The sequence below is a fragment of the Pongo abelii genome, chromosome 12 (assembly GCF_028885655.2).
Source record: "Pongo abelii isolate AG06213 chromosome 12, NHGRI_mPonAbe1-v2.0_pri, whole genome shotgun sequence".
NCBI classification, from domain to species: Eukaryota; Metazoa; Chordata; class Mammalia; order Primates; family Hominidae; genus Pongo; species Pongo abelii.
The window spans coordinates 88770675-88793236 of record NC_071997.2 but is presented as its reverse complement, the minus strand read 5'-3'; the positions used below and the strand labels follow the sequence as shown (position 1 = coordinate 88793236).

The 22562-nt window shown below is 38.0% G+C and overlaps 1 protein-coding gene across 2 annotated transcripts in view; it reads left to right on the top strand.

Moving 5' to 3' along the window:
• The first annotated feature begins 240 nt into the window (after positions 1 to 240).
• The window catches only part of DYNC2LI1 (dynein cytoplasmic 2 light intermediate chain 1), a 37489-nt gene continuing 15167 nt past the window's right edge, over positions 241 to 22562 (top strand). For both annotated transcript variants that reach the window (XM_024242666.3, XM_024242667.3), the window contains exons 1-7: positions 241 to 383; positions 2976 to 3093; positions 9690 to 9724; positions 13513 to 13582; positions 15967 to 16055; positions 20786 to 20972; positions 22232 to 22300. In XM_024242666.3, coding sequence (XP_024098434.2) covers positions 376 to 383; positions 2976 to 3093; positions 9690 to 9724; positions 13513 to 13582; positions 15967 to 16055; positions 20786 to 20972; positions 22232 to 22300 — 576 coding nt within the window. In that variant the 5' untranslated portion in view covers positions 241 to 375. The remainder of the gene's footprint in view (positions 384 to 2975; positions 3094 to 9689; positions 9725 to 13512; positions 13583 to 15966; positions 16056 to 20785; positions 20973 to 22231; positions 22301 to 22562) is intronic.

The window sequence follows — 22562 nt, the reverse complement described above, 5'->3', positions numbered from 1 at the left end:
TCATTTCGTTCTAGGACGTAACAAGGGGTTACTAACTTGGGGTCTAAAAGCAATCCTAAGGCTTCAGCCCAGAAACAATTGCTTTTAGATCCCAGGTTTGTAACCCCTTATCATCTCGTTCTAGGACGTAACAAGGGGTTACTAACTTGGGATCTAAAAGCAATCCTAAAGCTTGAGGCTGAGAATGAGATGTAAAAAGACTCCTGAGAACTATATTTCCCATGATGCCCCTCTCCTCACGCAACCGCGGCCGCGACGTCGCTCCCATGGCAACCCAGAAGGCCTCACTCCCAGACTCCTTGCGGAGCTCGCCGCCTGATCTAGGCTGGTCCCTGCTCCGAGCCTGTGACGTTTGCGGCAGCCCGGCCATCGACGATGCCCAGGTATGCCCCGAACCCGGCTTGCGAGGGAAAGGCTGCTGAGAGTATTCCTGGCGAGAGGAAGCCCAGGCGGGACCAGCTGTTGGAAGATTGTGGGGGTGGCTACTTGCCACCAGGATCTGCAGGGTCGGGGACCTAGGAACCAGCCTTGAGCATAAAGATTCTGCCGCAAACAGGAAAGAAAGTTCCCTAGGTAGAAAAGTGAGAGATTTGGAAAGATCAGCAACTCCACCCATTCAATGATTGAATAAAAGTTTCTTGCAGGCCAGAGACTACTTCCGGAGCAGGACATTCGGCGATGAGCTAGACCACAAAGCCTCCTCTCCCCAGGGGCCTCCCCTCCTGGTGCGGGGGGTTCGCAGTAATAAGCGAGGGGAAACTTGGAAGGCACTGTGGAAAGTATAACATCACTTTTAAAGGGAGAAACGGGAGAGGGTTTGTAAACTATATTCTAGCTCTTCAATTCTATGATATTCATTTTAATTACCTGTTCTCAAGATATTCCTAAACCTTCTCTCAACAATTTATAAGCACGTCGGGGACGGGGGTCAGGGAGTGCACCACAGAGCAGGATAAATCTTTTTCTCTCCTTGGGATAGTGTGGAGAATTGTCAGCTTTCCATCACGGGATAATTGGTTACAGTTATAAAGCTATGGTTATACTTCCCGATTTCCGCAGGTGACGTGGCTGACTGCAGCACCTCCGTCTTTCCTCTCTGCTGGGTACTTAGAAAGCAGATCCTCACATTTTGAAAGAATGTTGTGTAAATGAAGAGCAAACAGCCCCAAACTGAGTTCTGAAGGCTCACCTGTGAAATAAATGCATGAATTTTAGTGCAAACATTTAAGGACTCCTGTTTTGACCCTTTTTCTTTATTCCTGGTTCTTGAATAGTAATAATTACAAGCCCTCAATAATTTTTGTAATTGTATAGGCCATGCCCTAAACTACATAATGACAATCCTATAAAGCTGGTATTCTTTTTTATTGGCATTTTAGAGATAGAGAAACAATTGAGCCTGGGGCATAGCACAGAGGATTGCATATATTAGGTGCTCAATAAATATTTGTTTAATTAATAAAGGAATGAAGGATTTAAAGAGGTTAGGTAATTTTCCCAAGTTCACATACATAGGAAGTAGCAGAATCAGGCTAGGACCTATCAGGTCTTGCCCATGGTTAGTTTTTAGTTTAATATTCCATTTTCACTTAGGCTTTAATTAATATATATATGATTTTATTGTGTAAAGTTATATATCTGTGTAAAGGAATGAAAGGATTGTTTTCAAAATGTTTGTGGTTTTAGGGTTTTGTTTTTTTTTCTTTCTTTATGGTTTTTTTTTTTGTCGGGGGGGGGACAAGGTCTTGCTGTGTCACCCAGGCTGGAGTGCAGTGATGTCATCATGCTTATTGCAGCCTCCACCTCCAGGGCTCAGGCAATCCTCCTGCCTCAGCCTCCCTAGTAGCTGGGACCACGAGTGCATATCACCACACCCAGCTAATTTCTTTTCTTTTTCTTTTTTTTTTTTTAGACAGAGTCTCGCTCTGTTGCCCAGGCTGGAGTGCAGTGGCACGATCTTGGCTCAATACAACATCCACCTCCTGAGTTCAAGTGATTCTCATGCCTCAGCCTCCTGAGTAGCTGGAGTTACAGACACCCGCCACCACACCTGGCTAATTTTTTTTTTTTTTTTTTTGTATTTTTAGTAGAGATGGGGTTTTACCATGTTGGCCAGGCTGGTCTTGAACTCCTGACCTCAAGTGATCCACTCACCTTGGCCTCCTAAAGTGCTGGGATTACAGGTGTGAACCACCGCTCCCAGCCTCAGCCAATTTTTTTTGTTTGTTTTCTTTTCTTCTTCTTCTTCTTTTTTTATACTTTAAGTTCTAGGGTACATGTGCACAATGTGCAGGTTTGTTACATATGTATACATGTGCTATGTTGGTTTGCTGCACCCATTAATTCATCATTTATATTAGGTATTTCTCCTAATGCTATCTCTCCCCCATGCTAATTTATTATTATTATTATTATTTGTAGAGATGGGGTCTTCCTATATTGCCTAGGCTGATCTCAAGTGATCTTCCTGCCTCAGCCTCCCATATACTTTTATATTTAAAAAAAAATTTTTTTTAACCCAAAAACATAATTTAAAAAACAAAAAAATGTTTCAGGGAGGAAGGATTATTTGATACACTGGTTTTGTACTTTCCCCATCTTCCTAGGTGACTTAAATGTTTGTGGTTTTCAAGTTGTACATTCCCAAAGTCATTGTACCTCCATGTGTGTCTGAGAAGCTGACATACACAGCTATGAACCTTAGGGGAAGCCCCAAATACGACAGCCTCAAATCCTGGCAATAAAGGCTCTGCTTATCAATTTCAGTATTCTTCAAAGAACTAGTTCAAAGCAACAAAAGAAAAACAAAATCATAGAATGACTAATCCTCAGATGTTTTACCAGATTATTGTTCCTCAGAAAATAATGTTCATTTGTTTCATAAATTATACTGAAATAAAATTTCTCTGAGCTTGAAATAAATATTTGAAAGAATTCTTTTTCCCTCAATTTTGTTTTTTCTGCCTCTCATGTAGTGAAACTCTCTGGGAAATTGCAAAAGCTGAAGTGGAAAAAAGGGGAATTAATGGAAGTGAAGGTGATGGAGCTGAAATTGCAGAAAAATCTGTTTTCTTCATTGGCAGTAAAAATGGGGTAATGCTTTCTTTTTTCAATTATTGTGATGATTTAACAACCATTGGTAAAATATCTTTTAATACTTTGATTAAAATGTAGATACTTCAGCACTTTAACTAGTTGACCAATCTGGTTTAGCATGAATTAAAAAGTGCTTATTATTAATCTAGGAAAAACTATAATAGTAAACAAGATTTTAGAAAAATATATTTAAACTATTTTTTATTTCATGATTTGAAAATATTCAGGTCTTCTACCACAATTGAGTATAAAAGCTAGGGTTCATTTAAATATCTAAGTCAGTCTCTAAATCAGTAAGTCAGTATCTTAACAATTTTATATTTTAGATTGTTACTTTACTTTTAGAAATCTCATTAAAGGAATAATTGAACTGTGTCAATGATACTTGTTACAGGGTTATTAATTATTTTGAAAAATCTGGGGAAAACATGGCAGCATTTCCACTGGACCGCTGATTGGTAGGAAGAGACCCCTCCCCACTTGCTGTAAGTCTCTGTTTTACTTGGCCAAGCGTACAGAAAGGCTTGGAAGTGGCCACACAGAGCAGGAACATATGCATCATATCTTCATGCAACTTTGCCTGGCCCACAAAGTTCCTGCCAGGAAGGCAAAATGGCTGGTGACACAAAAAGGTCAAGGCTTGCCAAATGCAAGATGCTGAAATTCATGTAGTGCCACAGGTCATTTCTGTGTAGGGTTCGAATTCCTGTTCACTTTCTGTGCTCCATGCTTCCACTTAAGCGCATTGACAAATACGAAGCTTTCAGAAACTAAACTCTGCATCAGCAAGGCTACATGTTCACTGGGCAGCGTCAGTGCCCAGGCAGCCTGAGCACCCGTCTTATCTCCAGATGAGTCCCAGAAGGCCCTCCCTGCACAACCGGACACCCTCCACTGGGGGTTTTATATACAACGTTAAGATTACATATATTGGGAGAAATACCTATACAACCATGAAAAAGGTTTTAGTGATGTAAGAATATAATCTGAATTTAAAAAGCAGGACACAAGTGTCATACATGACATGATCCCAATTATACAAATATGTAAATAAAAAATTCTAATAAAAATTAGAAATATGGATAGTAAAATTCTAATCACTTAATGTTTTTATTTTGTTTTTAATTTCTTTATTTTCCAGAGTTTTCATATTGGCCCACTTTTTAAAATTCAAACTTAATTATTTAAAATAAAATTATCATAGAGATCATTTATATTTTAAAATTTTAACCCAACTATATAAGTATATATTTTATAAGCATGCTATTTCTTTTTTTGAGACAGGGTCTCGCTCTGGTTGCCCAGGCTAGAGTGCAGTGGTGCGATCTCAGCACACTGCAGGCTTGACTTCCCTGGCTCAGGTGATTTTACCTCAAGTAGCTGGGATTACAGGCATGCACCACCACACCCGGCTAATTTTTTGTATTTTTAATAGAGATGGGGTTTCACTGCGTTGCCCAGGCTGACCTCGAACTCCTGGACTCAAGCAATCCACCCATCTCAGCCTCCTAGAATGCTGGGATTACAGGCATGAGTCACCACGCCTGGCTACGCGTTATTTCATGAGTTTACTATTATGATGCACGTGATTTTCATATTAGGCATAATACTTAACAGTTTCCTACATTTTATCTTACTGCCATGTAGGTACATACATGGATTTAAATAAATGAGTAAATAACTAGTACTAGTCTTATGGTACAAATACATTTCTCTTACAGAAAACATTCTGTACACAGAATATTAGACAGAATGGCTTATACTAATGGTACTGATTACTGACTCCATCATACAAATGCTCACATACAAAATACCCCTACCAGTATCCTCTTAGCGCTCTCTGTAACAGTTATTCTTGACTCCCTTGTAGTCATGATACCCTGTTTTGTCTTGTTTTGTTTTGTTTTTTTGTTACTTGTGAAACCACCCCTTTTTCTTGATGGCAATATGTGGCATATACAAACTGTTTTTTGTTTTTAGTAATAAAAGTAATTTTGTTTCTGATGATTTGGGAGCTCCCTTGATATCTAAAACTTTTGAGGGTATTGTTCTTTAAAAAGTATGTGATTCTGCTGAGTGCAGTAGCTCATGCTTGTAATCCCAGGACTTTGGGAGGCTGAGGCAGATGGATTGCTTGAGCCCAGGAGTTCGAGATCAACCTAGGCAACATGGCAAAACCCAGTCTCTCCAAAAAAATAAAACAATTAGCCGGGTGTGGTGGTGCTCACCTGTATGTAGTCCCAGCTACATGGAAGGCTGAGGCGAGAGGATCACTTGAGCCCAGGAGGTCAAGGCTGCTGTGAGCCACCGTGATTGTGCCACTACACTCTAGCCTAGGCAACAGAGGGAGACCTTGTTTCAAAAAAGAAAGAAAAAAGTATCTGACTCTGCTTCATGGAGAACATTATTTTGGAAGATAAAGAGAAGCAATTAATGCTTCTATTGTTCAATTAATAGTAATCACCCTTTACCAAAGAAGCCCACTGCCCTGCTGCCTTCTCTTTCTCCTTCCAACCATCTGTTCATCCATTCAGTTGACATTGATCGAACATCTTTTATATGCTGAGCATCCTGCTAGACACTGTGGAAACAGGAATGAAAGGCATTCTCTACTGGGAAGGAACTTGTGTATCAGGACTTGTACACCAACAGCGACAATACCATGAGACAAATGCTGTGGTGGAAAACAGAGAGGGCACTTAACTCACCCCAGAAAGTTTGGAGACTAGGAAAGCCTTCTGAAGAGGATGATGGCTAAAGATTGAAGGTGAGAAGTAAGGAAAGAGAAGTAATTCAGGTGAAGAGTGTGGAGTATTCTAAGATGATCAAGAAAAATGTATGAAACATATATTCCAACAAATGGGAGAGAGATCATACTAGAGGAATGTAATAGGATTGCCAGTCATTGTTGACTGCCATTTTGATGATGGGTGTTAGTTTGATACTAATCTGCCCAGAGTACATGGTTTTTCTCCGCCATCACTCACTTGCACGCATGCAGGCATGGAGGAGGAAGGTGATTACCTGGGGCAGTCTTTGCTGGTTGGGTACAGTGCAAAGTGAGAGAGCTCAGGGCATGGATGATATTTACCAGAGATGATTGTAATGATAAACTATGGGCTCTGAGATGGAAAAGGAGAAAAGTGAAGGTAGGAAGAGACTGATGGAGTAGGAGCGACTGTTAGTGGGGGGAAGAGGGGTGTCAATGGACATTTGAGACCTTTCACTAAGGTCAAAGAGTTATTACTGTGGGGATGCCTGAAGAAGTGGTTAGAGAATGTGTTGCTTGTACATGTGATTTTGGAAGCAGTGCAGTTTCCAGTGAAACTGGAAAGCTTCAAGATGTAACCTTGGAAGTGACCGTGGCAGAAGTAGAGTGAGGGAAAAGGCCTCCATTGGGAGGCAAATGCACTGGGAGCTCTAGATGTCAGGTGGATTGCCAAGACCCATGTGGGTGTGAAGAAGATTCATGACAGTAGCTGAGAAGGTAAGGGAGATTGTGAGCCAAAAGAGATGACAACAACCCTGGTGGTAAACTGATACGAGCCTCTGAGGTTTTTTCAAGAGGAGGGAGGTACAGTAGTTGTTTATAGGTGGCACTGGGGACCCTAATGTATGTAGGGTGGTGAGAATAAATAGCTTTGTTTAACAAGGCTGCAGAGGAAGGGGTTCAGGGTAAGTCATATTTTAGTTAAGGCCAACAGGTGGAGAGAATATTCTGAAAAGGCTGAGATATCGGGGAGTTTGCCAGTCATGGAGCTGAAGTCATAGAGTGGAAGGATTTTAGAGGAAGGGAGGACAGAAGGGGATTGTTGGGCCAGATTAAGGGATGTTTAGAGAGTTAGGAAATTCAGAGTTCCAGGGATAATGGATCAGAGGAGAGAGCTGGACATCTGGGGCGATTGAGGCAATGGGAGGGAAGATGGGATTCATTTCGATGGTCTCTAAATGAACTTGTACTAGGTCAATGTTTCTTGAATTAGGAAACCCACATGACTATGGCCACATTCTCAGGGGACCACAGTGTACTAATGAATTTTTAAATTTTGGGTTGTAATTTTAATGATAATCTAAAACTTGATTTCAGTTCCCAGATTAGTTTATGTTAATTTGGAATTGTTACCATATAGTACTATACATTTATATGAAATAATAATAAAAGTGATTTAAGGCCAGGCGTGGTGGCTCAAGCCTGTAATCCCAGCACTTTGGAAGGCTGAGGTGGGAAGATCACTTGAGGCCAGGAGTTCAAGACCAGCCTGGCCAACATAGTGAAACCCCATCTCAACTAAAAAATACAAAAAAATAGCTGCACGTGGTGGTGCATACTGGTAATCCCAGCTACTCTGGAGACTGAGGCATGAGAATCACTTGAACCCAGAGGCAGAGGTTTCATGAGCCAAGATGATGCCACTGCACTCCAGCCTAAGCAACAGAGGGAGACTCTGTCTTAAAAAAAAAAAAGGGCGGGGGGGGGAATGATTTAAATCAATCAGTACTAGTGTACCATGAAAATTTGAGGAAATTAGCTAGATATTATTTAAAATTCCTCCCAATTCTTATTCTACTTTCTTGCAGAGTACATTACTTTTTAGGTAATGTAGCCCTTACTAATTTAAAACTTTTACAGCATACTACATATGATAGAAGTTCATTGTAGGAAAATTAGAAAATCCTGATTTTCTTTTTTTTTTTTTTTTTGAGACGGAGTCTTGCTCTGTCGCCCAGGCTCTAGTGCAGTGGTGTGATCTCGGCTCACTGCAGCCTCCACCTCCCGGGTTCACACCATTCTCCTGCCTCAGCCTCCTGAGTAGCTGGGACTACAGGTGCCCGCCACCACACCCGGTAATTTTTTTGCATTTTTAGTAGAGTTGGGGCTTCACCATGTTAGCCAGGATGGTCTTGATCTCCTGACTTCATGATCCACCCGCCTCGGCCTCCTAAAGTGCTGGGATTACAGGCATGAGCCACCACGCCTGGCAGAAAATCCTGATTTTCTTAAAAACATTAATTACCTTCAAATCCATCAGCTAGAAATAATCATTATTAACATAGTGATGTCCCTCTACATTTATTTGTCTGTTTCTCTCTATGTATGTGTGTGTGTATGTGTGTGTGTGTGTACTTCAAGGAAGCAGGAAAAGTATTTTTTAATTGAAAACAGAGTCATGCTGATCTATTATGAATGTCTTACTATGTCAGTAAGTATATTTCTACATTGTCATTCCTAATAGCTGTATGTTATCCTATTATATGGTTTACCATAATTAATTTAGCCAGTCCCCTATTTGGGGACATGTAGGTTGTTTTTAGTTTTTCAGTTTGATGTAACACTGGCTAATAAACATCCTTCAATTATATACATTTTTATATTGTACAATTCCAGTTATTTTTAATATATCTCATTACAGAAAATTTATTCAATTTGATCGTATTCCAGATATAATCTGGAGTAATTATCTTTTTTGTCAAAAACTATAGGTTTTTTAGTAAAAACAAAAACACATATAATAAGTGTTCCGTGTTTTTAGCAATCCAGAGTTTTCCAAATTATTTTCTTTAGAGCCTGAAGGTTTCCTCCAGTGGAGCTTGCCCTGCTGTTTCTCTTTTATCTGTTTCCTTGAAAGGGGTCTTTTGTTTAAAAAAAAAAAAAGGATTTTACTATTTTTTAAAAATGATATAAACCACTGAGCTAGTCCCTGGCTAAGCTGTGAAGTTAAGTTGCGCAACTAGTGGTAGGAATTAGGCCAGAACTTGTATTTCCTTACTCCTAAAAAGAAACTTGGGGCTGGGCATGGTCGCTCACACCTGTAATCCCAGCACTTTGGGAGGCCGAGGTGGGCAGATTAGATGAGGCCAGGAGTTCAAGACCAGCCTAGCCAACATGGCAAAACCTTGTCTCTACTAAAAATACAAAAATTACCCAGGCGTGGTGGTGTGCACCTGTAATCCCAGCTACTTGAGAGGGTGAGGCACGAGAATCACTTGAGCCCAGGAGGCAGAGGTTGCAGTGAGCCAAGATCATGCCACTGCACTCCAGCCTTGGCGACAGAGTGAGACTCTGTCTCAAAAATAAAATAAAATAAAAATAAACAGAAACTTGGAATAAGTACAATCTCTGGACTTAAAACAAATTACTCTAATGCAGTATCTGAATTGCTTCCTTTGAACATATTTACAATGTGTCCTTTATTTGTATGTTACCTTTTTCTTTATTTCCACTTCAACAATTGGAATTAAAACATTTTAAGACACTAAGCATCAGCTTAACCAGTAATTAACATTGATGAGTAGAGAAAAAGTTTAAGACAGCTGCCAAGTTGACCACTTAAGTGAGGTATTATTTGCTAGTATTTGTCATCTGTGGGACTTTATAATAATAGCAGTGTAGTTACACTGTGATGGAAAGTTGACAGTTAACTTTTTCCACTTATCAAACTTTAGAACAATTCCGAAAGTTTCTGGTTTTTAGTTTCCAGGTAATTTATCATTCAATTGATTAAAAATCTATTTTGGGCCACAATTATGAACAATAATACAATTTTTACATATAAATGACATTAACGCAGTATTCCTTCTTTTTTAATTTCCAGGGAAAGACTACTATTATTCTAAGGTGTCTTGACAGGTAAGTGTTAACCTTTAAACTACATTTATTGCTTATTCTAGTTGTATAGGGCAAGTTAGATCTAAAAGACATAAGGAAGGGGAATGATTTTAAGACCCAAACAAAATATTTAATTCTTATCAAATCCTTAGTATAACCTTTAAGAGCGCCTTTAAATATAAAACTAACAATAAGCCAAAAATTATATGAGACTAATACTGGGTTTCCCTATTTGAGGGAGAAATGTTACCGTAATTACCCAGCCTACAATAGTATTTACCTTCTTTTTGGCTATGCTACTCTGATATTTAAATTATTTTTATTCTACCTAATCTGCAATTATTCGAACATTCATTGTAAGCTTTAGTTGCTCAGGGGTACATTTTTGAAGCACAGTGTTGGTCCTCAAACTGGATATTTTATCATTTATTTTATATATTTCTTAATGTGTACTGTAGAAGCAGGCCGTCAGATTAAGATTTAGGATTACGATTGGTAGATGTTTCAGGAAGCTGATGAGGAAAGCCTTCAGTCATTTTTGGAAGATATTTCTCTGTTCCCTTCATTTGAATACATATATCTTATAACTTCTCCAAAATCATCAAAGAGATGGAATTTGGTGTTAAGTTCACATTAAAGAAACATCACTCATTTGAAAAATATTATTAAAGGATACAAATAATAAATTCCTGCTTTTGTGTAATTCCTTTCACCAACAATATTGTTTCTCAGAGGAACTAGCAACAGTAACACCTGTATTATCTTTCCATATCCAGGAATCATGGGTCTTTTTAGACCACATTTAGATGTTTCCTATCATAAACAAATCATCTAATACAACAGCAGCTTAGGATAAAATACTACAAAATAGTACATTGAGTTGAAAAGTATTAATTTCTTTCTTTCTTTCTTTCTTTTTTTTTGAGATGGAGTTTCGCTCTTGTTGCCCAGGCTGGAGTGCAATGGTGCCATCTCGGCTCACTGCAACCTCTGCCTCCCGGGTTCAAGCGATTCTCCTGCCTCAGCCTCCCGCTGGGATTACAGGCATGTGCCACCACGCCCAGCTAATTTTCTATTTTTAGTAGAGACAGGGTTTCTCCATGTTGGTCAGGCTGGTCTCGAACTCATGACCTCAGGTGATCCGCCTGCCTCGGCCTCCCAAAGTACGGGGAATCCAGGTGTAAGCCACCACGCCTGGCCCTGAAAAGTATTAATTTCAATTCCTCAATAGTCTACTTAGGAAAAGGTTAGTTTTCTAAAATATAGGTTAAATATCAGATCTTATAAATTTTGTCTTAAAAGTAGCATTTGGCTTGATAAAATTTCTATCTTTTGGGACATATAACCAAATATTACTCTCTATATAACGTATTCAAAAGATGTATGCAGGGGTGATATTCAGAATATTCAATAAACATATAAGTCACAAATTTAAAAACCATTTCTCTTTCTTCTCCAATCTAAGGATAGATATGGGACCAGGTGCAGTGGCTCATGCCTGTAATCCTAGCACTTTGGGAGGGCAAGGCAGGCGGATCGCTTGAACTCAGGAGTTCAAGAGCAGCCTGGCCAACATAGTGAGAACTCGTCTGTACCAAAAGATACAAAAATTAGCTGGGCATGGTGGTGCACACCTGTAGTTCCAGCTACTCAGGAAGCTGAGGTGGGAGGATTACTTGAGCCCGAGAGGTTGAGGCTGCAGTGAGCTGTGATCGTGCCACTGCATTCTAGCCTGCATGACAGAGTGAGACCCTGTCTCAATCAAATAAAATAAGAAAGTAAAATAAAGATATGTACCAACATAATTTGTCCTTAAAAAGGAAGGAAATTCTGTCACATGCTACAACATGGATGAACCTTGAGGCCTTATGCTAAGTTAAATAAGCCAGAAACAAACAAAAAAAACAAATATTGGGCTGGGTGCGGTGGCTCACACTTGTAATCCCAGCACTCTGGGAGGCCGAGGCAGGCAGATCATTTGAGGTCAGGAGTTTGAGATCAGCCTGGCCAACAGTGAAACCTCATCTCTACTAAAAATACAAAAATTGGCCAAGTATGATGGCAGGCCCCTGTAATCCCAGCTCCTTGGGAGGCCGAGGCATGGGAATCACTTGAATCTGGGAGGCAGAGGTTGCAGTGAGCCAAGATTGCGCCACTGCAAAAAAAAAAAAAAAAAAAAAATATATATATATATATATGTATTATATATATATAAAATATATATATAAAATATATATATAATATATATAAATATATATATAAAATATATATAAATATATATATAAAATATATGTAAATATATATATAAAATATATATATAAATATATATATAAAATATATATATATAAAAAATATATATATAAATATATATATATATAAAAATATATATAGTATGATTCCACTTATATGAGATATCTAGAATAATCAAACTCATAGAAACAAAAAGTAGAATGGTAGTTACCAAGGACTGGGGAAAGGGAAAATGAGAAGTTGTTTAATGGGTATGGAGTTTCAGTTTCGTGAGATGAAAAAGTTCTAAATATTGGTTATATAACAATGTGAATATATTTAATACTACTGAATTGTACACTTAAAAATAGGTAAGATAAATTTTATTTTATGTGTTCTTTACCATAATAAAAAATTAAATATATATACACCATAAAACTGCTTACCAGCAATATAAGCTATAGTATAAATAATTCAGCGAATTGTTTTAATATTTTCCTAATCATTACTGATTTTAAGGACTTGTTGATATAATTTATTAACTATCACTATCTAAATGATGCCTATGTTTGGGCTGTGATTTAAGATAAAGAACTGCTAGAGAACTGCATTAAAGTCTTGCATTGTTTTTGTTTTTTTTGAGACGGTGCTTCTCTGTCACCCAGGCTGGAGTGCAGTGGCACGATCTCGGCTTACTGCAGCCTCGACTTCCCAGGCTCAAGTGATTCTCCCACCTCAGCCTCCTGAGTAGTTGGGACTACAGGCATGTACTACCTTTTTTTTGTAGAGACAGGGTTTTGCCATGTTGCCCAGGCCAGTCTTGAACTCCTGGACTCAAGCAATTTACTCGCCTCAGCCTCCCAAAGTGCTAGGATTACAGGCGTGAGCGACCATGCCTGGCCAAGTCTTGCATTGATGTTTTAAATTGACAGTCATTAGATTCCTCACGTCACGGCTGAGTATAACCCAGTGTCACTTTGGGAGGCCGAGGTGGGCGGATCACGAGGTCAGGAGATCGAGACCATCCTGGCTAACACAGTGAAACCCCGTCTCTACTAAAAATACAAAAAATTAGCCAGGCGTGGTGGTGGTCGCCTGTAGTCCCAGCTACTCGGGAGGCTGAGGCAGGAGAATGGTGTGAACCCAGGAGGCGGAGCTTGCAGTGAGCTGAGATCGCACCACTGCACTCCAACCTGGGCGACAGAGCGAGACTCCGTCTCAAAAAAAAAAAAACAAAAAAAAAAACCACCCAGTGTCAGTGCTTCCTGCATGGCCTGGATGTAGAGATCTTGTGTCCAGCGTGGCCATCCACGCTGCCAGCCTCAACACATTCTCTACTTGCCCCAGCAGTGCCTTTAGGGGCTACCACATCATGCATGTGCCGTTAAAATCCACTAAGATGGTGTTTTGCAGGTTTATTTCTTTTGTGTATATAATTTATTTCAACGCTATTATACAAGGTAACTTCTCTACTAATAGATTAAAGTTTTTAAGAGGAAGGAAAAATGAATCAGGTAAGATGATAGCGTAAGAAACTAATACCACCTACAATGATAATACTATCGGCCTTTATTGTACAGAGATGAGCCACCAAAACCAACCTTAGCTTTGGAATATACATATGGAAGAAGAGCAAAAGGGCACAACACAGTAAGTGTCTTTTAAAGTGACATTGCTATGCCCATAGATGGGAAAGTAATGCTGCTGACTTTGTTTTACATTTTCCATCTTATCTGTAATCAATAAACATATCCAGTTGTACACTTCGTAGCTGTCTACCATTAAACTTCAAATGTAGTGTGGCAGATAGAAGCCAACCCAAATTGTGAAAAGATTTTAGCCTTCTCATTTATTATGTCTTAAAATGCTAGAATAAGATACCTTTTTAACTTTATTGTACAGTTCATGAGAATAGTGTTGTGAGTTACTTTCTGTCTCTCAAAAAATCTGCTAAAATATAGGTTTGAACCGTGGAATATTTATGAAAATATACTGTTTAAAATCTAAATTATTAGCATTTAAAAATGCATCTTGAAGTTGATAGTACTAGTTGAGATCATATGCCCTGCTTGATTATAATCCTATTTTCACTTGTTTTAATGTCTCTTTAGAGGAACATTATAAACTCTTCAGGATAGAAGAAGGGTTCATAGTATATGTTGGCAGGGGGTGGGGTGGGGAATTCCTAAATAGAATCTTTTTGGAGTTGTCACCTGAAAAGAGGTCATTTCTTAAATAAAGTTAAGTGTGTAGAAGGACAATCTAGAATGGAGCATCCCGCTACTCCCCTAACAAAGGCACATTTTTATACACTGACTTAGTCCAAATGTTTGCTCATTAGACAGTGTATAAAGAGATAAAACTGCCTATTGTTGCTTCCAGGATTCACCAATGAAAGTGGGTTATTAAAACTGAAATTTAAAGAAAAAAACATAATATCTAGAGATACAGGAGAACTTCGTTTTTGTGAGTCACTTGAATTTTGACATGAGTAATAAGCCTAGAAATGTAATTTTGCTTTTCATTGGAAACTTTGAGACAGCTCTCATAAGCTTAACTTTTGAGAAGAGCTCTAAAAACTTCCCTTTGTCAAATTGTGAATTGAGGGAGATTTTCCAGTGAAGAATTATTTTCCCCACAAAAATTAATGATTCAAATATGAACAGCCAAACAATTGTAGAGATTACAAGATGAAATTTTGTCAAAAATCCAAAATAATATATATTCACCTAAAACTTATTTTACTGACAATCTGTCTCTTCCAGGCTCATGGGAGCAGATACGTAAAAACTTGTGTGATTTTTTTTTCTAAACTTTGTACTATCAAGTGGGATATTTCCATATTCATTCTGGAAGCATCATGTCTTTCTCAGATTTAATTCCCTAAAAGTCCTAAATAGAAGCACTTTGTCAGCTCCTCACAATTTCAGTGACCTGAAGGGTCTTCAGTGTCAGGACAGAAGCAGAAATGCCATTAGCCAACAGTCTAGGAACGTCTTATGGAATCGATGGTCCTTTTTCTTTTCTTTTCTTTTTCTTTCAGAGACAAGGTCTCACTTTGTTGCCCAGGCTGGGGTACAGTAGCAGGATCATAGCTCATGGCAGCCTCAAACTCCTGGGCTCAAAGAATCCTCCCGCATTAGCTTCCCAAGTAAACTGTCACCACAAATTCACTACAAGCATGTACCACCACACTCAGCTAATTTAAAAAAATTGTTTATAGTGATGGGGTCTCACTGTGTTGGCCAGACTGACCTTGAACTCCTGGCTTCAAGTGATCCTCCAGCCTTGGCCTCCCAAAGTGCTGGGGTCTGCAGGTGTGAACCACTGCACCCAACCCTAGATGATCTTATTTCTGAACTTCTTGGCTGCCTAGCCCTGTCAGTTTCCTATTATTTTGAGGGTCCTATAAAAAGAGAAGCAGTTGTTTGATCTCTTGTTTCCCCACCTACCATGTATTATTGTCCGTGGTAGCCTGTCAGATTCTCCACAGGAATCAGGAACAAATCGTCTGCTTATAGTTTTGCTCAAGTAATCTTGATCCGCAGCAACGACTGCCATTTGTTCATCCCTTTTCTTCATGCCTTACGTGTGTCTAATTCATTCTGCGAGCTTCTGTCTTCCTAAATAGGAATGTTTTCCTATTCACCTGTTTTATTTCTATCTAGGATTATAAATGTTTTCCAAAAGATAATATGAAATTTGTTGAACGGGTTAATTTTTATCTAAAATCTGCATAAGTATATGCTACATATGTTATTTACAAGACTGACACACTGTTTATGTCTTCTGTTAAGGTATTACTAGAATTAGGGCATTTGTGTACACATATAAACAATTATGAATATTTCATCATTTTTCTTTAGAATAGGTGCTTTGATGCATTTTGAGGGATGGGATAAAGGAAAAATTTTTGACTGCCAAGAAAGGGTTGATTAAGGACTACGATATTTTGTATGTATAATTATTAGTGGCAAGTGCTAATGACGTATAAGTACTTAAACCTCAAAAAATCAAAAATTTTTGTTTTTCAGCCAAAAGATATCGCTCACTTTTGGGAACTTGGTGGAGGAACCTCTTTATTGGACTTAATCAGCATACCCATCATAAGTGACACCTTACGGTAAGTGAGCCAGCTCCAGGAAAAGCTGTAAGTACACAGGAGTGTCCCCAGGAGGAATATGAGTTGGCTTTTCTCAGTCAGAATTTTGGGGCACAGTTTTATGTTGCTGAAGGCTTATGCCCACTTCCTTTCTAAATGCCTAAACTGTAATGCTTTCAAAGAAGTTTTAAAAGAACCAATATTTTGACCTGTGCTGAACTGAGATAGCTGACATTCCCCCCAGTAACATATTTTGCAAGCTGAAAACAAGCAAACAAAAATACATCAAATTACACTTGGGCAATGAATTCATTTTGTAAAAATAAATTTGAAAAGCTTAATTCTTTCCATTATCCATCTCAGTATGAGTTAATTCGGCTCTGAGTTTTTTCTTCAGCTGAGTATTATAAGCTACCTTTGAATTTAATGCTAATTAATATTCTTGAAGCTTCATTTAAAGGAACACTATATGTCGGAGAAGAGAGAAAGTCTCTCCGTTTGCTGACCTTAGAGAAATAGAACTTAGGGGAAAACCTCAAAACACTTGAGTGATGTTTTCCTGACAGTAACTCCCACATGTTGGCCAAATATGTGGAAAATTGTGACATTTCTTTCAGTGTTCCTGGGAACTGGTCTTAGCTAAGAAAAACAATTTTTTTTTAATCTGAAATATTTTGTTCTTAGAGTTTAACATAAACCATTGCTGCTGCCTGGATCAAATACAAAGGGCTTGACAATTAGTTGTTACATGTTGGTCATTAAGCTCCTTGGAGGATTGAATTATTTCTTGTTAATGGGACAGTTGTTTTTCTACAACTGGCTGGATACAGTTGGCTTTATTTGGTCTTTTTTTTCCTTTTAGTAAAATATGATTTACTTTCTTTCACTTATTAGAAAAGTAATATATGCTCATATAGAAAACTTGTAAAAATACTGAAAGACACAAAGTAAAAGGAACCAGAATCACATTAAAAAATAACCACTTTAACATGTTGAGGTATTTCAGCCTTTTCAATGTCTGTAAATAGGCTTTGTACAGGTTTGGGATATTTTATATACATATTTAGACCTTGCTTTTCCACTTTTAAACACTTTTCTCTATGATTTTATTTTTCAGAAGCATGGAATTTTACAGTTATTTAGTTTTTCATTTGTCTCTCTTTAATGGTGACAAATAAGTGAAGCTGCCTGGGAATAGTGCCTAGTGGTGTGGTTGAGAAGAGATGGTGAGGGACCAGGTGCAGTGGCTCAGGCCTGTAATCTCAGCACTTTGAGAGGCCAAAGCGAGTGGATCACTTGAGGTCTGGAGTTCAAGACCAGCCTGGGCAACATAGTGAGACCCCATCTCTACAAAAAAATTAAAAAATAAAATTAGCCAGGCATCATAGCATGCCTCTGTAGTCCCAGCTACACAGGCGGCTGAGGCAGGAGGATTGCGTGAGCCAGGGAGTTCAAGGCTGCAGTAAGCTGTGATCATACCACTGTACTCCAGCCTGAGTGACAGAGTGAGACATTGTCTCTTTAAAAAAGAGAGAGAGACAGATAGTAAGGGTGGGAGGAGCTTCCAGTTAGAGTGGCCAGAGGCTGAAAGGGTGAGAATACAGGAGCTGGCTCTTACCCGGGTTGGGAGTCGGCTCCTATTCGACTGTCTTGTTATATTACCTCACTCCCCTTCTCAAAGCCCAAAAGGTTTTGGCCTGCTGGGGTTGTGGAAATTCTAGGTTCTGCAGGAAGCCAGATCATCCCAAGGGTTAATACCTCATTTGTGAGGTCTTGGTCTTCCTTTCCCTGGAGCCCCAGGACAGCTGGGACCTGCTTTAGAAGAGAGGAAGGGTCAGGGTTATGATCAACAGAGGGAAAGGGAAAGGGAGCCGTAGGTTTGGGTCTAAAGTAGGTTGCTGGGTGGTTAAATAATTCATGGAATAACATTTCATTCATCATGTCAAAAACACTCAAAGTGTTTTTGACTGGAATTAGTTTGACACATAATTTCCTTGTGTTGGATGAAGTACCACAACTTGAGAAAACAATATTGCCAAATACTGTTAGATATTATCTTTGAAATAACTGTTCATAGAATTATAAATGCGTTGAACATTTCCACAGACTTTAGACAATTTGTAATAGAACATTTCCTGTAGTCTGAATCTCTGTTTTAAGAGTTTATTTTAAAAAATTTTTGGCTATCATTTGCTATGAAATAGGTAAAAAGTAACAAAAGTATTTCCAATATACTGTAAACAAAAATTTTAATCATAGAAAAAATTTGAGTAATTTATTTTTCTTTTGCTTAAAAAAATTTTTCACTTGAAAAAATAATAAATTTTATGTTATATCCATTTCATCACAATGAAAAAATGTTAAATCATAGTTGAAACATAACCATACCAAAACCCTAAAAATAAAATTAGTACAATTAAAAATGTATATATTATTTTTACAGTTAAACAAAACTGTTTGTGAGCTTGTTAAAATGACATAATTGCCTAGACAATGTAATAGCACAATAATTTTTAGAAAATTTGATAATTAATGTATAAAAGACTACTTTCTGAATTTAGACCAACAGAATTGTTACTGTTTTGCTTGAATTATACAAAATAGCCTGTTTACTTGAACTAAACAAAATAATTAAATAACATATTATAATTTTGTGCTATGTCTTCTAGCAGAATGTTTGCTGTGTTGATCAAGGATATATTGGTTATATTGGATATAATCCTAAACCATCAAGGATTATGGTTCTACATACTTATTATAACCATTTTTAAAAATACTCCTAGATTTATATATGTTTACTTTTTATTGTGGTAAAATATACATAGCATAAAATTTTAGTCATTTTTAACTGTGCAGTTCAGTAACATTAAGTATATTCTCATCACCATCCATCTCTAGAACTTTTTAATCGTCTCAAACTGAAACTCTTTACCTATTAAACAATAACTCCTTATTTTTCCTTCCCCAACTCCTGGCAACTATCATCCCTTCTGCCTGTCTCTATGAATTTGACCACTCCAGTACCTCATATAAATGAAATCATTCATTATTTGTCCTTTTGTTATTTATTTCATTTAGCATAATGTCTTCAGGATTCTTCCATTTGTAGTATGTGTCAGGATTTCCCTCACTTCTAAGGCTAAATAATGTTGCATTGTGTAAACAAATATCACAGTTTAATTATCCATTAATCCATGCAGGAACATTTGGGTTGTTTCCATCCTTTGACTATTGTGAGTAATGCTGGTGTGAACACTGGTGCACACTATCTGTTTAAATCTCTTCCTTCAGTTCTTTTGGGTATAGACTCAGAAGTGGAATTGCTGGATCATCTGGTAATTCTATGGTGAATTTTTTGAGGAATCACTATACTATTTTCCACAGCGGCTGCACCATTTTACATTCCCATAAGCAATGTACAGGGGTTCTAATTTCTCTGTATCCTCACTAATACTTGTTATTTTCTCATTTAAAAAAATGTTTTAGGCCAGGAGCGGTGGCTCACACCTGTAATCCCAACACTTTGGGAGGCTGAGGTGGGTGGATCACCTGAGGTCAGGAGTTTGAGACCAGCCTGGGCAACATGGTGAAACCTCATCTCTACTAAAAATACAAAAATTAGCTGGACGTGGTGGTGCATGCCTGTAATCCCAGCTACTTGGGAGGCTAAGGCAGGAGAATCGCTTGAACCCGGGAGGCAGAGGTTTCAGTGAGCTGAGATCATGCCACTGTACTCCAGCCTGGACGATAGAGACTCCTCCTCCAACAACAACAACAACAAAAAAAATGTTTTGACAACAGCTAGCCTAACGGATAGGAAGTTGGACATCTTTTCATGTGTTAATTGGCCATCTGTATATCTTCTTTGGAGAAATGTCTATTTGAGTCTTTTGCCTTCTTTTTTTTTAATATAGTTGAGATGGGGTCTTGCTATGTTGCCCAGGGTGGTCTTGAACTCCTGGCCTCAAGCGATCCTCCTGCCTCAGCTTCCCAAAGCTCTAGAATTACAGACATGAGCCACCATCCCTGGCCTCTTTGCCCATTTTTGAACGGGAATGCTTGTTTTTGTTGCTGAGTCTAGGTTTATGTTTGATGTGCATGAACAGAATACAAGTGCATATGGTGATGGTGGTCGTGTATCTGGTGGCCAGGAGTGTGCTTGCAGGGAGACAGAATGGTATTGCAGAAAAACATGTAACTTTGGATCTAAATACCAGTTCTACAATTTACTAATTATACAAATCTGTGCCTCAGACTTCTAATCTATAAAATGGATGTTATAACATCTTCTGGAGAGGGTTATTGTGGAGATTAACTAGGTAGTTCCCTAGCAAGGTCCACCCATAAATCTATTTTCTTCTCCTTTACCTGATTATTGTGTTACTGTTTTTGCTTCTTTTATTATTTTTGCTTCCCTTTTTTGGAGCACACAGTAAAACTGGATGTGAACATGGCATTGTCGACCCAGATGCTCGGAGCGTCTCTATTTGAACTAAACTACTTTTAGTTCAAACAGAAACTTAGTTCCACTATTGTAACACTTAACTATTACTAGAGGAAAGTATTGGAATAAATAAGGCTATGACTTTGGTTTTTTGTTTTTGTTTTTGTTTTTGGGGGTCTTAGAATAATGCTATGGTTTTTTTCCCCCAAGGTATATTTTAGTTATTCTTAGATAAATTTCGGTACATTAGGATTTCAAAATGGTAATTATTTTGAGTCTTTTTTGAAAAATGTTTTTATTTCTTTAGGACGTTTTCTCTTGTTCTCGTTCTGGATCTTTCAAAACCTAACGATCTTTGGCCCACCATGGAAAATCTCTTGCAAGCCACAAAAAGCCATGTAGACAAAGTGTTAATGAAACTGGGAAAGACAAATCCTAAAGCAGTTTCTGAAATGAGACAGAAGATCTGGAATAATATGCAGAAGGATCATCCTGTGAGTTGCTGTTTGGGATTATTACTGGAATCCTTAGTCCCATATATAGTTAATGATAACATCACAAACAACTTCTTTAGATTTTTATGCATGACTTGAAATTAATTTGATGTAGATGAACCTGTTCACTGGAAAATTACAGCAATTTATTAAAACCTCAATAAGAGCAAAACAAGGAAGAAGATTCCTTATATCTTCTTGTTAGACATCTGTGATTATTACGGCATATTACACCAATCAGAGAAATAGAGTTTTAAAGTAGTGGTTTGATATTGATTTTATAATCTCTGTAAAAATGAAGATAAAAAGCCAGATTGTACAAAAGTCACCTGGCAAAGACTAGATGAAGCTACAACTTTAAGCAAGGGGTAGAGTTTTAATAGCCTTCACTATCACTCTGTATTTTACATCCATTTAGTTTCTGTCACTTATTCAGTATCTTTTTATCATCTGACAGCTAATTAAATTATAAAGTTGCTATGATAGTAACACAAGTTCTTCAAATACAATAATAAATATCATCATCTAGAAAACTAAGAGCAGCATTTTATATTATCCAGAGTTGATAAGAAAGTGTAGCCGGGTGCGGTGGTTCATGCTTGTAATCCCAGCACTTTGGGAGGCCGAGGCAGGCAGATCACGACTTAAAGAGATCAAGACCATCTTGGCCAACACGGTGAAACCCCGTCTCTACAAAAATACTAAAATTAGCCGGGTGTGGTGGTGTGTGCCTATAGTCCCAGCTACTCGGAAGGCTGAGGCAGGAGAATCGCTTGAACCTGGGAAGCAGAGGTTGCAGTGAGCCGAGATCACGCCACTGCACTCCAGCCTGACTCCACAGCGAGACTCCGCCTCAGACAAAAAAAAAAAAAAAAAAAAAAAGAAAGAAAGTGTTTTACATAGGAAATAATGGAACAAAACAAATCTATGCCAGATAAATGCTATTCCAACAGTTAACATAAAATAGAAAAAAAAACCCAGGAAGGTAATATGTTATATAAGGAAATAAAAGGGTAGAAAAAGGAAAATAATAAATATCATAGTAATTTAGGGAATTGCCATTTCTAGTTTTACGCTTATGAAATATAGCTTAGGAAGTGAAAGTTAAATGTTGGAACAAATTCAAATTCTATGTCAAGCAAATTAAGTAAACATCTATGAAGAGACTGAAAATGGAATGTTTTTGGAAGTAAATAGAAATTGCTAAGCACCTAGCAATAAAGAATTACAATAAATCAGTGAAATATGTTTATTAACAGGATCGTGAATTAATTGACCCATTTCCAGTACCTCTGGTCATAATTGGAAGTAAATATGATATTTTTCAGGTAAGCTCTTCCACTTCTAGCTGAGTTTGTTTTACATACGTGGCTGTGCTTTTTATGAGGGAGGTACAAAAATAATGTCAAAATAAAAATAATTATTGAAGGAATAGGTTAATAAGTCATGCATCTTAAAGATTTTGGAAAAGACATGGTTGGGACAGAAAAAAATAGGTAAAGAAAATAAATGCAGTGATTAGAATGGGGATAAGGCAGATTTAGAAAATGAATCTTGCCGGGCACAGTGGCTTATGCCAGTAGTCCCAGC